Source organism: Astatotilapia calliptera, unplaced genomic scaffold (genome assembly GCF_900246225.1).
Source record: "Astatotilapia calliptera unplaced genomic scaffold, fAstCal1.2 U_scaffold_1, whole genome shotgun sequence".
In the NCBI taxonomy this organism is placed as follows: domain Eukaryota; kingdom Metazoa; phylum Chordata; class Actinopteri; order Cichliformes; family Cichlidae; genus Astatotilapia; species Astatotilapia calliptera.
Window position 1 is genome coordinate 2,625,177 of NW_020535618.1, and position 17,748 is coordinate 2,642,924.

Sequence of the window (17,748 nt, forward strand, 5' to 3'; positions counted from 1 at the left end):
AGAGCAGGAGAAGCAGCAGGAAGGATCTTGTTATTGCTTGCCAAGATGGATGAATAAACCAAAACTCTCAACAAAAAGGTTTGGACAGTGGACTTCTTTTGCCTGCGTACGAAATATTACCTCAATGCAGCAGTGGCTTGTGGACTTTAAGTTGTGGGACGTTTGATCTTTCAAAAGTAAAGGAATTGCCACTACAGACTAAGTGACACTGAAGGTAATTTTTGAATTTCAGGTTTACGTCTGCATGCTGAAGAAGGAAACAGCTATAAGGTTGGTCTGATATCACAGATTGGAAACGGGCAGATCTCACCCAGATCTGCCTGACTGAATGGTAGAGGTTGGCTGATTTATGAAAGATGGCTGCTGAATGTTTCTAAAGTTCAAAGATATGTGTGTTTAATTTGTATACTGTATACTAACTATCAAAAAAAGTATTATTGCATTCATGTGTGGCAAACAAGGCTTGATATACAATCTACATAGTCAGTACTGGCTTTCATAACACATTGTTATTCAGTTTCAGTCAGTTTATTTTAGTAGACCCGATATTTCACCAGGTAACACTGGTATTGGCTAGTGATGTAAATCTGTGCAAGTTATGCATGGACAGTAATTTAAAACTGACATGAAAATTTGCATTATTAACCAATTAACCAAGTATAATAAAGTTTAAGTTATTGTGTGTTACATACCTAGTAGAGTCAACAGATTCCCTGAATGTGAATTCAATAAGGAGAGATCATTAGATTTGATTTATTGATGAAAAGAATATAGGTAGGTGTTTGCGGTTAGACTACGATGGCCTTTCTCAGCAGAAAGGAACCCCAGCTGTGAAAGGGATTAGAGCAGGAACCCCTAAATAACAAACATCTTACAGTTCTTCTGGCTGGGAAAAAGAATATGCACGTTAGGAGTAATGCATGTCGCTGGCAGGGCATAGCAAGCAGAGAAGGGTGAGAAACTAGGAAAGCTCTGGTAGGAACCCGACCAGGGTTAAAGGAGAGCCTTCTAGCCAGAGGAACAGACCACCCATCAGAATGGGTGCTGGCACTGGCGCCGGGCCTCCAATGGCCACGACAGACCAGTACAGTGTCTACCTCACTGCAGCCACAGCACCAATCACTCTGTCGATCTCCTGCTCCCTTCTCCCCTAATTGGTGAACAAGACCTCAAGATATTTAAATTTCTCCACTTGGGGCAGGAACTCTTCCCTGACCCAGAGTGGGCACTCCACCCTTTTTTTTCAGCTGACCGAACCACGTAACCATGGCATAGTTGTCAACTATGTATTCATAGTTGTCCTGCTGGTTTGTCAAAACCAGAAGCAATCACCAGATTTGTGATACGAGATGTATGACATGAGCAACAGAGTTGTTATAGCTCTTAGTTCTTGAGACTAGACCAGAATAAATAATAAAGAAGCATACTTGCATCTCCCACTAGTTTGCACTTTAACAAGACAGATGACACACCTTTGGGCTGTGTAATGTATCTGATATGCACTGAATCTTAAATAAAACTATATGAATGATGAAAAATATGTATTTGCGTCAGGTTCTCTAAAAGGCGGGACTAATGTCTAATGCCTTCTCACTTTAAAGTTTTCTTCTGGTTTAAAAAGACAGCTTAAGGGGTGGTGCAGTTTTGTGGAGATGGTAGTAATGTTGGTATTGCTAAAATTACTCAGAGCACTTTTTAGTTTATTCATGTGTTTCTATTATAGGTCCTGTTAACTGTGTCTAATGGTGTCCTAACAACAGAAACTCCAACTGCAGAGGCCACTGTTCAAGGTGAGTTTCCAAGTCAAAGGTAAATTTATATATACACTGGTACCAAATTAATATTGTTTTTTTTTTTAAAAACCATATTATTAGCTTGCTTTTTTCTCTTTGTTTCAATGTTTTTTGTTCCTATGTCCCCGATAGAAGGGTCAACATTGTACAGAAAATGCTAATATTTATATAATTCTTTTGGATGAAACATTGAAGAGTGGAAGAAGTAAAAGCTGGGTGTAAAGTAAACTATTTGACGAACGTGACATTGATACACTCATCCATACCAATAGAGCATCTACAGCAATTACATTGGGATATCATTCAAACTGGAGAAGTTTATTTGAATGGTAACAAAAAGAGGGAAGGTGGGGGATTGCACTTGTTGATCTGTGGGACCAACCCCCGAATACAGGAAGTTTGATCATATGAGGATTACCTCAGTGCAGAGCTTGGATGGATGTTGGATATCTCTTGTTCAGTGTTCTTGAAATATGACAGGGTTTAGTTTAGTGGCCGGACTGTAAGACTCAAGGTTCTGAGTTTAATTTCTCTAGCCACACCTGATAGCCAGGGCTTTGCCCATAGGGGCTAGCTGGCCTCAGCCCAAAGAAGCTACAGTGGGATGCAAAAGTTTGGGCAACCTTGTTAATAGTCATTATTTTCCTGTATAAATCATTGGTTGCTACAATAAAGGTCATGTCAGTTAAATGACATTCAGTTAAATGGATCATATAGGAGACACACACAGTGATAAGTGAAATGGAGTTTATTGGATCTACAGAAAGTATGTATATATATATATATATATATATATATATATATATATATATATATATATATATACATACATACACATATATACCTAAACCTGTTTCTCCATCACCTGTTCAGCTCTGATGATCCAGTAAGGACATCTCCTGGTTTCATCTTCATGTTTCCCTCTCACCAGATAACCAAACCGACATCATGACCAGCAGCTTTTACAAACATCAGCTGATACTAGAAATTAATATTAACCCTTTACAGCCGATCGGAGCGGGCACGCTCTGTTTTGCGTAACTATTTTTAAATCCCGGTAGCTCTGCAACCAAGTAAGCTAGCGCAATAATTTTTTTTGCATATGAAACTGGAGGAGTTGTACTTACATCTTACGCCATCAGCTTGTCCTCGGTCACAGTTTCCTTCCACATATAGCTTTGCAAAAACTGCATAAAAATCACTTGCAGCAACAAAAACCTGATATTCCAGAAACACGCTTCGCCGATCCATCAGCTGTTTGTAACACTTCCTACGTCCATCAGCGCGAACTATCACATGACCGCATGACCTGCCCGAAACCGGAAGTGACGTCATTTGCGGAAATGTAGTTTTTTACGATCGAGGCCTTATGAGCTTGTGTTTTACTTGTTATGTGTTTTAAAAAGTTATGTTTGACTTTATGACTTTCTGTGTCGTTTCTGGGATGCTTAAGACTCATATTGCACTGCTGGAAATAGTTTATTTTGATGCATATGCTGTTATTTTGCAAATTTGCACTATAATATTTATTTTTGTTTTTCCTGCAGTATATAAAAATTGGTGTATTTCAAAAATAAAACTATGAAGACACTCAAAATAAATTTCCTGTGGTGGGAAACTAGTTTGTGTAACTTTTTTGTATTTACAGTTTTGAGGGATAAGCCTCTTAAATTTCTCTAACTAGAAATATATGTTAAAAAAACAAAAACGATTTTCAATTTTTTTGTAGTTTATTGCACTTTTTTGCAATTTATGTAATTACTATGCACCTAATGCAGACATATTATTAAAGTTTGGGCTATAATGGTTGTATTGATGTATAGCAACTTGAAATGCTCCCAAAAATGGCTCCACAGCATGTAAAAATATAATATAAGCTCTGGTGAACTTGGTTCTATGGTAGGTCTTAAAGGGTTAAATCAATTCTAACAACAGCTGATCAAACTTAAACGTGCTGCTGTTGTTTAGCGCGACATCCGCTGGTTTCCTCTTTCTGGTGCAAAGTTGCCGATAAACAAACAAGAGAGAAAAGCCGATCAGCTGATCATTGATCAGTTTCATGATTGAAGTAGGAACAGGAGAGGGAGGGGGAGAGAATGAGTGAAGAAGAGGCAGCTGTGCAGCGTAAAGATGCACAATAAGTCCAGCTTCGTGTCTTTTTCCATTGTAGCTGAAGTCCGGGACATACTGTGTTCCTTTTCAGCTCAATACGAAACGCGTAATATTTTCTCTGATTACGGGACGATTGGCAACTCTACTAACTAACCTTGTGAATAAAATAAAGTTCACTATCAGTAACATCATAGCACCCACCCAGCTGTATAGAAACTCCATCATGCTAGCTAGCACGCAGTATGAGTTATTGTAACTGACGGTAAAAAGTCAGCACAACGAAAATAAACTCCACCTAAACTTGGTTTATATCTGACCCAGATAGACTGCAGGTCATAACTTCTTACCTGCAGTTTAGTTCACCTGACACTCGGACCGGGGCAGCCGCCTCGGGTCTCTCCTCCTCCTTCCCTTTTCCTCATTCACTTGCTGGCCTCTGTGAAAGCTCCGCCGTAGAAACCACTACCAAACAACTGAGTTATTTTTACACATCGGCCAGTATCTGGCCAATCCACCAGCTATCATTGTTTATACTGTTACAAAAACAAACAAACAAACAAAAATAAAAATGAAAAATCACCATCGGCCCACTGGGCAAATGCCAGGTATGCCCAAAGGCCAGTCCAGCTATGTTGTGTGCCAAATAACACTTCAGAGTGCTCAGCCTTCTTGGGTTAATTGGGTGGAGTGCTGGGAATTGCGCCACCTGGTGATCAGTTGTGGCAGAAAATTCTGGACAGACCTGGTGAGGGTATGCTGGGGGCAGGGGCCATGAAGAGAGAGAGAGAGTATGCATTGTATGCAAACAGCTACCAAACAGCCATCATAATTCGTCATACAATGAGAACAGGACAAATCAACAATGGACAATGACTAATTAATATTAAAATCTGTAACATAATGTATTGTTTGGAGTTTTGTCTGTTACTGTTGCTATTTTTACCATTTCTTCTTGGAGCAACTGTAACCCACATAATTTCCTTAGGGATTAATAAAGTATTCTGATTCTGGTTGTTTCAGGATGACCTGCCATTATCCAATGACACATCTGCTTACCTGCATCTTTTGCTCGTTTCTCCTCCTTGTCTTTTCTATTTTTTTTCTAAACTGAGCACCCGATGGCTTTGAACTTTTCTTGTCCATCTTCCTCGTTTTAATTTTGCACTCCAGTATGAACACAACTCGAGGATCGCCACAACTTAACCTAATAGACCTACATCTTAGTTCACAAATTCACTTTGTCTAAGGTGTATTTCTGGGAATAGGCTTTGATTTACAACATTATGAATGAAATGTGCTCTATTTGGAAGCAGCCCGCTCCTTTCGATGTTGTGTGGGTTGGGTTGTGTGTGACACTTTAAATCATCAAACTGTAAATTATAAATTTTAAATTGTTATTGATACCTTTACTCAGAGTCCTAAAGTGTATATTGATTTTCTCACTCTTCTTATAATTATTGTTTGTTTACTTGCACTGCTGTAACTGGAGCCTCGTCGTCTCGTCTCTCTATATACTGGACTGTATATAGCGAAGATGACAATAAAGTTTACTTTGACTTCAGCAGCGAGCAGGTGCACAGAGGCCTCTCACGCTCACTTTTCGCGTATATAATTTCGAAAAAACATCGTTTCAAATTATAAGTCTGTATTATAATGTCTGGTGTTTTCTTGTTTGTTGTTTTGTTTTTATTTTGTTTTATTTTGCGAGTTGGTTATTAGATGCTGCTCCAGCCAGCCAGAGAATCCCCCGCAGCCCCGCCCTCTCCTCCCTGTGTCGCAAGCAGCAGGCGCACCTCGCAAACGGAGGGCGTCCTTACTCCCAGCAAATGTGCGATAGAAAACCGATCGGTGCCTATGCCATCTTCAGTATGTGCTGGCTGATGTCGGGGCAGCATGAGTACGAACAATTTTATTTTTTTGCCGATGCCCACGATGCCGCCCTGGGCAACCGCCCGTGTCGCCCGTATCAAAAACCGCTACTGCTTCTACCATTGTTTACAGCGCAGTCGGCCACAGTTTTTTTTCTTTTACTTACTTCCGAAAAGAAAACGTCATTTATGCTATTCAACAGGCTACTGAAGAAATTTTTACTTTTTAAAATTATGCAAAATTGCAAAATGCTTAGCTGTGTCACTAACAAAACCTCTGTAACTTTGCTCTGCTTCAGTTCAGCAGAATCAGGTAATGTTCAAATGTTAATGACTTTCTTTCATTTTTGATCTATTGCAGAATATTTTTAAGGTTATCTGCTATAAAATCCCAGGACAGGAAGATCGCCTTCATCTTTTTCTGTGTTTTTGACACAAAGGCATCTGCTGTGATGCTTACACCTTTGATTAAGTCTTGCAAGTGTCAGCTTTCTTTTTATAGATATAAAAATATGGAAATGTACTGATAGTTGATCAGAATTATAATATTTCTGACTGCGGCAAAATTTCACCGATTAAAATCGAATCGAATCAAATTGTGGATCGAAACTATTCAGGACCTTGTGAATTGGAATCTAATCAATTCTAGATATCAGTGACGATACCCAGCCTGAAACATGACTCAAGTGCGTGACCTAGGCAAAACAAAGCAGAATAATCAGTTAAAAAATTAATTCAATCTGGAGATATTTACAAATAATTTAAACTGTGGCAAGTGACTAATTCGACTTGAACAAACACAAAACACGAGTGATCTTTTGCATGGGCAAGAGTCTTGACTAAACACAAAGATCAGATTAACTTGAGTGAGTCCTGTCAGTAACACATTAAGCTAGCCAATATTACTTTTTTTTTAGATCATTTTTAATTTTTTTTCCATAACATCTGTGTAAAATAAAAATTGTAATCTCAAAAGACTGATAAAAGTTAGAAGACAAAGACATATACATGTATTCTTTTTCTTACAAGGCATCTTGACACCTTTTAAAAAAATCCTACCCTGCAAAACTTTTTTCTTTTTTCTTTTTTTACACCCTTTAAGTTATAATGGTTTTCCCTTTAACTTGCCTCCATAGCTCCATACAATTTCAGACATTGTGTCTCCTCAATCAGCGTAGTATTGGTGGTTTTACATGAATCTTATTTAGTGAAGTTCAGGACTTCATATTCTCGTTGTCAATTATCAGTAACTAATGTATTTTGGCTGGGCAGCACTGGGCAGCACGGAAGCATGGTACGTAACACTGTTGCATCACAGCAAGAAGGTCCTAAATTCATCTCCACCTACTGTATTTTTGTGCGGAGTTTGCATGTTCTCTCTGTGTTTTCACTGGTTCTCTTGTATACTCTGGCTTCCTCCCGGAATCCACACACATGCAGTTAATGAGGTTAGGTTAACTGGTGATTCTAAACTGCCTGTGAATGTGAGTGCCAATAGTTGTCTGTATGTATGTGTTAGGCCTGCGACAGAGTGGCGACCCACCCTGACCTCCCAATAAGGATAAGCACAAGAGAATGGATGGGTGAATAATTTAATTAGGAAAACCACTTTCCTAATTAGTCAGAATAAATTACTCTGAATTAAAGACTACTCCTGTTATATTATAAGTCCTTTCTGAGAAATTACCAGCAGTATTATATTACTGTGAATATACATAAAGTAAATTTGTCACATCTATTGGCACTTAGCCATAACGAATTAAACTTCATTTTAAAGCTAATGTAAAGTTGTTTGGTTTGAATTCACAGGTTCTGGAGAGACAAAACTGACTATTGAGTCTAGCACCTTGTTGGTCCTCAATGACCTGCTGGCCAAAGTGTCCTATACCAGCACCATCTACCATATAAACACTGGAGACCTTGGTATGTGTCAAAAATGTGAAGAGCTATAACCCACATTTTTAAATGACAATTGAATTTGCAAAATGTCATGTGCATTTTACATTAGCATTAATGTATGAGTCCTGTATGTTATATTTAAAATAACTGAAAGAATAAGTCCTGAATTGCTTCTTTGTTATTTTTCTTTAAACAAGAGTCCCGCTTGTTCTGAACCTAAACAAATGTTATTTTTGTGTTCAGTCACTTTCCAGTTTGAAAACTATGAAGCCGTGTTTCCCATTACCATCCAGCAGCCTCATGTACCAGTCCTGTATGACATGGGAACAAGTAGAAGTGTACTCTTCATCAGGGGTCAAAAGCCAAGTCCATATTCATTTAAACGCTTCTTTATTATTTGCATCTTTTTTATCATTGCATACAATTGAGAACATTAGTTATGTTGAGGCAGAATCATTGTCTCCTTCCATCATTGTCATTTTCTCATTAACTTATACTTGTAGAACCCCCTCCCCCCAAAAAACCAACCAAACAAACAAACAAACACTATACTCTCAAAACTCTTCTTCATTCCTAGTTGTTTCCACCTGAAACAGTTTGCTTAGTTAAGAACTAGTAACTGATTAGTTAGAAATATCATCCTAAAGATGTAGGAACTCCACAAGAATATAATAATTATGTCACAATGTTTGAAACGGACTCACGTGCAGACCAGGTATCCTTGGCAAAGAGAAAGTGCGTTTATTTACAGTGAGACACCAGGTGAGGATATACATACAGTGCGGCGGGGGAAAGGGTCCGGGGCTCCAGGGTCCAGGGGGAAACAGGGATTAATCCAATACACGCTCTCAGTGGGTTCCAAACACACACACGCTCGCTCGGGTCCAGGGCAGACCTATATACACACAGAGAAACAAGTCCAGGTTAGGGATAGTCTCAAACTCACAGATACCGATTCAGATACAGATTCAGGTTCAGAGGGACTGACGCTGATGGCTCAACGATCCAGCGAAGGATGACACAGGTCCTTCATCATAAATAGTGCTCCAAATCAGCTGGGATCGGCTGCAGGTGTGACTGTGAGCACAGGTGCGTGGGCCAGGGGTGGGAGCCCGTAATGAGCACTGCCCCGGCAGAGGAGAGAGAGCGCGAAGGAAAAACAAACAAAACATGTTGCCAAACACAGAGTCAGCCAGTGAGGCACGGGGACCAAGACAGTACCCCCCCCCCCCCCCCTCCCTTAACGGGAGCCTCCCGGCGACCCACCACGCTTACCCGGATGCGAACGGTGGAACTCCAGCAGCATGCGCTTATCCAGAATGGCCGCTCGCGGGACCCAAGAACGCTCTTCCATGCCATACCCCTCCCAATCCACTAGGTATTGAACACCACGCCCCCGGCAACGTGAGTCCATGATGCGGGTGATCGAGTAGGCGGGCAAGCCATCCACAAGCTGGGCGGGAGGCGGGGGCCTGGAAGGAGGGCACAGAGTGATAGGTTTACGCTACAAACCTATTCGCTGGAACGTTAAGGACAATTTGCTACACAGCAAAACAAGACACGAGTAGGCAAAGATCTTCATGTTTCTCGTGCACGGGAGAGAACCGGACAAACGCCGTTCCTTCGCTTGACCCCAGTCGCTCTCGTCCGTGGAGACATGGAATTCACAGTCAATTCTCAAGGAGGCATTATAGAACCTGCCTGACGTGGTTTTTGTGTTCTGACTGGGATTTTGAAAAGATCAGAATGTCGTCTAAGTAGACGAAAACAAAGCGGTTAATAAAATCCCGAAGCACATTATTAACTAATGCCTGAAAAACTGCCGGGGCGTTGGTTAAGCCAAAGGGCATAACCAAATACTTGAAATGCCCCAGGTGGGTGTTAAAGGCAGTTTTCCACTCATCGCCTTCGCGAATGCGGACCAGATTGTAAGCGTTTCTCAAATCCAACTTACTAAAAATGGTTACTCCCTGAAGATCCTTCATATTAAATCATTTTTTGAATAATAATTTTTAAAAATATTTCTTCACGTCATTATGCTGGCCACAAGTAGAGGTGACAGTGGCCACGAGATTGAGATCCAGGCATTAGAGGCTCTTAATGCGTGCTTTTTTTTTTTTTAGCCATTCTTGGGTGTTTTTAGCTGTGTGTTTTGGGTCATTGTCCTGTTGACCTGCGACTGAGACCAAGCTTCCTGACACTGGCCAGCACATTTCTCTCTAGAATCCCTTAATAGTCTTGAGATTTCATTGTACCCTGCACAGATTCAAGACACCCTGTGCCAGATGCAGCAAAACAGCCCCAGAACATAACCGAGCCTCCCCCATGTTTCACAGTTGGGACAGTGTTCTTTTCTTGATATGCTTCTTTTTTCCATCTGTGAACATAGAGCTGATGTGCCTTGGCAAAAAGTTCAATTTTGGTCTCATCTGTCCACAGGGCATTCTCCCAGAAGATTTGTGGTATGTCAACATGTAGTTTGGCATACTCCAGTCTGGCTTTTTTATGATTTGTTTTCAACAATGGTGTCCTCCTTGGTCGTCTCCCATGTAGCCCACTTTGGCTCAAAAAGCGACGAATGGTGCACTGATGTTTCTTGCGCATGAAGTTCAGCTTGGATGTCTTTAGAAGTCTTCCTGGGCTTTTTTTGTTACCATTTGGATTATCCGTCTCTTTGATCTGTCATCAATTTTCTCCTGCGGCCACGTCCAGGGAGGTTGGCTACGGTCCCATGGATCTTAAATTTCTGAATAACATGTGCACCTGTAGTCACAGGAACATTTAGCTGCTCAGAGATGGTCTTATATCATTTACCTTTAACATGCTTGTCTATGATCATCTTTCTAATCTCCTGAGACAAATCTTTCTTTTGCTTCCTCTGGTCCATGTTGAGTTTGGTACACACCATGTCACAAAACAACACAGTGATTACCTGGAGTCCTATATATATGCCTACTGACTGATTACAAGATTATAGACACCTGTGATGCTGATTAGTGGACACACCTTGGATTAACATGCCCCTTTGGTCACATTATTTCCATTCTTTTCTAGGGGTACCATCATTTTTGTCCAGACCTGTTTCATGCATTTATTTTTTTAAGTAATTCACTTGAAGCATGGTTGTGTCACGGCTGGGGCAGCGGTTGTGTCACGGCTGGGGCAGCAGTCGTGTGGTTGAATGAATGAGGATCCAAGATGCAGATGGCAGTGGAGATGCGAGTGGAGCTTGATTTACAGTGAAAATAACAAAGGTGAGGGCAGAACTGAACATAAACCTAAACTGGGAAAAACTAACAAACAAACCTGAAAACATAAGGACACCGGGAGATATGCAGAGATGGCAGATGAAGAAGGCTGGGCAGAGAGACGCGGAGAAACACTGAATTAACACGGAGTCACACAGAGGATTTACTGAGAAACACAGACGACGCAACAAGGAACAGAGGCAGACACACACTATAAATACACAGAAGGTAATGAGGGAATGGCACACAGGAGGGGAACACAGCTGAACCTAATTCACCAGACGAGACACAAGCCTTCAAAGTAAAACAGGAAACACACAGTCTGTTTTACAACACAAACACAGGGACACGAACAGCGCAAAGAGGACAGACACAGGTACGGCTGATAAAACAATAAACTCCAGGTTCAACCCTAAACTAATACAAAATCAGAATTAACACAAAACACATGGTGAAATCCAAAGGAAACACAAAACGCTGGGTCAAAATGACCAAGGATCATGACAGGTTTAAAAGCAGGGTTTGACTTTCATTGTTTAATATTTATAGAATTTTTATTTATTATTAGTTTTGTCAGATTAAAGTTATTTCTTTGACCATTGTGAGTTTTTTGATTGACCAAAGGTTACCAACTATTTTGTCAACAAAGTAACTGTATTCTGAATATCGCCTTTTTAAACGGTAACTGTAATGGAATACAGTTACTGATATTTTGTATTTTAAATAAATCAAATCACTTTTTTTTTTTTTTTTTTATTGTCACATCACATGTGCAGGCACACTGGCACAGCACATGCGAGTGAAATTCTTGTGTGCGAGCCCCACAAGCAACAGAGATGTGCAAACACAACAACACAAACGAGCAAAATACAAGAATGGCCAACCTGAAACTAATAAATATATGTACAATATATAATAGTGTATGCATTTCTGGATGTGTATACTAAATATTTTCCTATGTGTGTGTGTGTGTATACACATTTTTACAAATTAAATAGTAAAAAAATAAAATAAAATAATAATAATAATAATAATAATTATAAAATATACAGAGTTGAATATGTGCAAAACAAGTGGCATTTATATACAGTGTGGAGTGCATAATGTTGAAGTTCCAGTAGTGAAGCTGAGGTGTCTATGACGTGTTCAGCAGTCTGATGGCCTGATGGAAGAAGCTGTCTCTCAGTCTGCTGGTACGGGACCGGATGCTGCAGAACCTCCTTCCTGATGGAAGCAGTCTGAACAGTTAATGGCTGGGGTGACTGGAGTCCTTGATGATCCTCCCCGCTTTCCTCAGGCACCGCTTCCTGTAGATGTCTTGGAGGGAGGGAAGCTCACCTCCAATTATCCGTTCAGAGCACCGCACTACTCGCTGGAGAGCTTTGCAGTTGTAGGCGGTGCTGTTGCCATACCAGGTGGTGATGCATCCAGTGAGGATGCTCTCAATGGCACAGTGATAGAAGGTCCTGAGGATGCGGGGGCTCATGCCGAATCTTTTCAGTCTCCTGAGAAAGAAGAGGCGCTGCTGGGCCTTCTTCACTGTTTTGTTTGTGTGTACTGACCACGTAAGATCCTCAGCCAGGTGTACGCCAAGGAACCGGAAGCTGCTCACTCTCTCCACAGCAGCGCCGTTGATGGTGATGGGGGTGTGTACTTCTCTGCACCTCCGGAAGTCCACTATCAACTCCTTTGTCTTTGCGGCGTTGAGGGTGAGATGGTTGTCTTGACACCAGTGGGTCAGGGCGCTGACCTCCTCCCTGTAGGCCATCTCATCCCCTTTGGTGATAAGACCCACCACTGTAGTGTCGTCCGCAAACTTCACAATGATGTTGGAGTTGTTAGTGGCCATACAGTCGTAGGTGTAGAGTGAGTACAGGAGAGGGCTCAGTACACACCCCTGTGGAGCACCAGTGTTCAGTGTGATGGGGGATGAGGTGATGCTGCCCAGTCTGACCACCTGGCGTCTGTCAGACAGGAAGCTAAGGATCCAGCTGCAGAGGGAGCTGCTCAGTCCTAGATCCTGCAGTTTCCTGTCCAGCTTCGAGGGAACGATGGTATTGAATGCTGAGCTGTAATCTACAAACAGCATCCTCACATACGTGTCTCTCTTCTCCAGGTGTGACAGGGCAGTGTGTAGTGTCAGGGCTATGGCATCATCAGTGGACCTGTTGTGGCGGTATGCAAACTGTAGAGGGTCCAGTGAGTCGGGTAGTGCAGAGCAGATGAAGTCCCTGACCAGCTTCTCGAAGCATTTGCTTACGATGGGGGTCAGGGCTACAGGTCGCCAGTCGTTCAATGAGGAGATGGTGGAGGATTTGGGTACAGGGACTATGGTGGCCATTTTGAAGCAGGCTGGGACTACAGACAGAGAGAGGGAAAGGTTGAAGATGTGCGTGAACACTCCAGCCAGCTGAGCCGCGCATGACTTGAGGAATCCCGTCCGGACCAGTAGCTTTGCGTGCGTTCACCTTCCTGAAGCACCTCCGCACATCCTCCTCAGACACAGTGTGCGCACTGACGTCAGTGTGCGCACCTTACATACACCTCCCTCAGCCACTCTTTCATCATTTCCTCATCCATCCAGCCCTTTTCATTTACCTTAATGATGATTCCTGCTGGAAACTTCTCTTTAGGCAAAGTCTTTCGCTTAAAAATCACCATAGGCGGCAGTTTCTGTCCATTAGCATGGCAGCCAAGCACAACAGTAAAAGAAGACTTTTCATACCCCGTTGTGTGTATCGCTACCGTGCTGGTCCCCTTCTTCTCCACAGTGTGACTCACCGGGATGTCAAAAGTGAGCGGGACCTCGTCCATGTTTGTGATGTGGCTGGGCTGGATGTTTTTGTCGCCGATGTGTTTGCTGCAGTAGGAGCGGAAGATGGCCAGCTTTTCCTTATAATCCGCTGGAAGTTGCTGCGCTACCGTAGTCCTGGTCCGGATGGAAAAATGGCACTGTTTCATAAAAAGTGAAAGTGAAACTGCTTTTAGCCGAATGGTGACCGTCGAAACGCTTCTCCCACTCGTTCTTTGCTCGATGATCCACCGCTCGAGTCTTTCCTCCAACTCAGGCCACCTCGCCTTATGTCCGCGGAAACTCAGCTGCGTTTTCTTGACCTGCCAGAGCTTGTTTTCTAGCTTCCTCCATTTGCGAACCATCGATTCGTTAATCTTAAATTCTCTCGCCGCTGCTCGATTTCCATGTTCCTCCGCGTAGCTGATGGCCTTCAGTTTAAACTGTGCTTCATAAGCGTGTCTCTTTGCCATTTTCAGGGTTGCCCCCACACTTCACCGTTTAGCGTTCTCATGGTGTTCTCTACTACGTCCTCCTTACAACACACAGGGCGCACTGCGCTATAGGGCGCGCCGTACTTTTTGAAGAAAATCTAAGACTTTTAAGTGCGCCTTATGGTCGTGAAAATACGGTAGTTTGAATGATTCAGAAATCTAATGCTACTCGGTGCCATTACTAGTAATCCATCATTTATAACAATATTCTCTGTATACTTCTGTTTGTTAGATATCAGCTCTCAAGTTACCATTGTCACAAAGACCTTCCTGCGCTACAAACAACTGAGGGTGTTGTTGGATAGCATCCGGAAATTCTATAGTAACATAAAAGTGATTATTGCAGATGACAGCTTAGAACCAGAGAGCATTACTGGAGAAAACATCCAGCATTACATCATGCCTCCAGCACAGGTATGCACATGCAATAATTTCATGATTTATGAGTATTTACCAATATTTTGGACTAAAATTACATTTATAGAATATTAGATATGCAATTGTCGATTCAATTTATGGAAGATTTATCAAGTACAATTTCAGTCAAACCATCAAACCAGGTACCATTCCGATATATGAATTTGGGATGGGGTTTTTTTTTCCCCCTCAGGGCTGGTTTGCAGGCAGAAATCTGGCTGTGTCGCAGGTTACCACCAAGTACTTCTTGTGGGTGGATGACGACTTTTTGTTTTCTGAGAAGACAAAGATAGAGAAACTTGTGGAGGTGATGGAGGCAGTCCCAGAACTAGATATGGTAAGGATAAAATAGCTTGTGTTGGATCGTTCAGTTTGTTTTAACTGGTTTAAGTAGAACTGTAACAGCTACAGTAGTAGGCTGATGACCCCAACGTTGTACTTTTAGAATATGCAGCCTTTGTTGTTCACCTAGGTTTTTGTATTCAGGTGGCAAAAACTAACAATTCTAACCAACACAGAGAAAAATTATTTTCAAGATTCAAGAATTAGGGTGAAGGGGATGGGATGGTATTTTTACAGGTGATACTGTACACTTAATGAGTTAAAAAGGAAGGGGAAAAGAGGAAGCGAGCTGAGTATGTAACAAACTGAGATGGTCTTTTGTTTTCAAAAGTAATTTAAGAATATTCTTCTCAGTCACCAGTTTTGAACATCTGTTACATCTGTTTAGGGTTGACTTTATAATGAGTTGTTTGGTTTTTCTCTAATTAGGTTGGTGGGTCAGTGCAAGGGAACAAGTTTCACTTTTCTATTCTGTATGAGGAAGGAGATGAAAACGAAGGTGGCTGCCTCTACAGGAAGTCTGGTGGGAAATTCCATTCCCTTCCTAGTTACCCACAATGCCATTTGGCCAGTGGAGTGGTCAACTTCTTCCTGGCTCGTACAGATGCCATGCAGAGGGTGAGATTTGACCCGAAGCTCCAGCGAGTAGCACATTCAGGTAAGTCCAGATCTCAAAACAGTTTACATTGAAAATTGCAGTATGATTTTTTTGTCAAATGGCAAATCTCTCTTTCTGACTTTAGAGTTCTTCATGGATGGCCTGGGCTCTTTGATGGTTGCCTCATGTGGTGATGTGACAATTGACCATCAACCTAAAACAGACGGAAACCGTAATCCTACCTACAACAAATTCAGAAGCCCTGGAAGAAATGATGCAGAATTCAAACTGCAGCTTCACTTTTTCAAAAACTACCTTAAGTGCATTAGATATGGATAGAAGACTATAAACGAACATAAGGGTCAGTTGTTGTCATACATGTTGCACTTCATCTGAACATTTTCTTATTTTTCATTTGTATTGTTTTGTCATTGTTCCAGAATTGACAGAGCTTGGGATTATAAGTGAAAATAGCTATTTTGTGGCTTTCTGTTGGGTTTTATTGTTCCTGATTTGATTTCTTAATTATTCTATAGAAAGTTTGATGTCTTATGCTATTGTTAATAAGGTTAGGGTTATTTAATCTCGTTTATTGAACTTTTATTGTTCTGTTTTCTCCACTATTTCTTTTTCTTCAATATATCAATGCTTTTGTTGCTAGTGTGACCTCTGTGTAGTGTCTTCTCTCATCTGCATTCACAACAAAAAGGCAATGGTTAGAATGCTCTCTTTTTAATGTCGTGGGCAATCAGCACAAAATCTCGCAGGAATCCTCCATTATTCTCAGGATTACATTTCCACTCGCAGTGTGATCATATAGTGGTAAATTTATACAACCAAAATAGAAAAACTTCAACACCATTAACATTGCATGTTAAATTTCCCTAATGAAAGGAATATAGAAATATATTTTAAAGCTGTACATGAAACAATGTAAATTCTCTAAACAGTGTAGCACAGTCACATACCTGCATTCACAACAAAAAGGCAATGGTTAGAATGCTCTCTTTTTAATGTCGTGGGCAATCGGCACAAAATCTAAACGGGAAAGCAACAACAGAGTTAGCTAACTATGCTCCCATTTTGTTTCCTCTCCTCCCAATAAATAAATCTCACATAAACGTGCACTCAGTTCAACATAAAGACTGGAGAAATGACCTGCAACAAATGATGTATAAACAACAAAAATAATCGGGTCAGACTGTATTACTTTAACAGCCTGCGATATTATTTTTCCTCCTGTTAAGGTTCAAAAATTGAGGAAGGAGAGTACAAACCACCCTTGGTCCAGAAGCTCTTGGTCAAACAATGATTTTTAATGAATACACACGTGTGGGAAGAACACTCTGTGCGCAGACAGCAAGTGGTCTTCGACTTACTCAAAGCATACACAGATTTTTATACTGTCAGGGCTTAAATTTAATGACGCCCCTTTAACGTCACAAATACATTTTATACATAGATCAGATCAACACCACAATGACTTTTACCACCGTTCGAAAGAACATCATCTTCTATTTTCATGGCTGGCACTTCCTGTCTACCTTTCAGTTCTTGTCTTGTTCCTCTTTCTTGCCGAGACAACAAGGAACGGTTCCTCTTTTACCGAGACAATTTTGCAGTTACAGCCAGACATGACTAACCTCTCCTCTAAATAAATCTAACTAAAAGTGTGTGTGTCACGACCTCACTCAGCCTCTATGTCACCTCTCGCACTTCTGACCTTTTACCAGACCAGAGGCTCACTGAGACTATGTATATGTCATCTGCTAAATAAATGTTCTAATCAAAAACCTCTAATGAAACCTTAATATAAAATGACCTGATATAAATGTTTTGTAAGCATGTATTGCAATTCCTTCTATGTTCTAGTTTTCCCTCAGCATGGATCATCTAGACACTCTCACTAGTGAAGCTTTAGACCATTAATGAACCTGAACATCAACTCAAATAAGCACAGATATGCAATATGTATAAAATAGTTATAACTGCACCTGGAATACAAAGTTAATTTAATACCTGTATGCATAAAACCTTAAAGCCTTCTTAAAGCTATCTGTTACATTGTTAAAGCAATGATCAATTTGAATAACCTAGTAATTCAAATGGCCTCGTCTGGCCTGCTGCTCAAAATAACCTAAGACTGGTTTCACTTCTGCAAACTCTCTGCAAGCCTGTTTCCTGTC

General features: G+C 41.1%; 1 protein-coding gene across 1 annotated transcript; it reads left to right on the forward strand.

The window, feature by feature from the left end:
• The first annotated feature begins 920 nt into the window (after window positions 1-920).
• Window positions 921-16,590, forward strand: LOC113017301 (beta-1,4 N-acetylgalactosaminyltransferase 2-like). The gene is made up of 8 exons (XM_026160471.1): window positions 921-953; window positions 1,724-1,790; window positions 7,583-7,696; window positions 7,916-8,002; window positions 14,438-14,619; window positions 14,816-14,959; window positions 15,394-15,622; window positions 15,708-16,590. Exons 1-8 carry the CDS (start codon window positions 921-923, stop codon window positions 15,899-15,901), a joined length of 1,050 nt encoding a protein of 349 aa, XP_026016256.1. The 3' UTR covers window positions 15,902-16,590.
• The last annotated feature ends 1,158 nt before the right edge of the window (window positions 16,591-17,748 follow it).

Bases quoted from the DNA above. Each gene is read 5' to 3' on its own strand.
- LOC113017301 (XM_026160471.1), top strand. From the start codon at position 921: ATGTCGCTGGCAGGGCATAGCAAGCAGAGAAGG. The intron at 1,791-7,582 runs GTGAGTTTCCAA...TTGAATTCACAG, and splicing joins TGCAGAGGCCACTGTTCAAG to GTTCTGGAGAGACAAAACTG. The intron at 14,960-15,393 runs GTAAGGATAAAA...TTCTCTAATTAG, and splicing joins CAGTCCCAGAACTAGATATG to GTTGGTGGGTCAGTGCAAGG.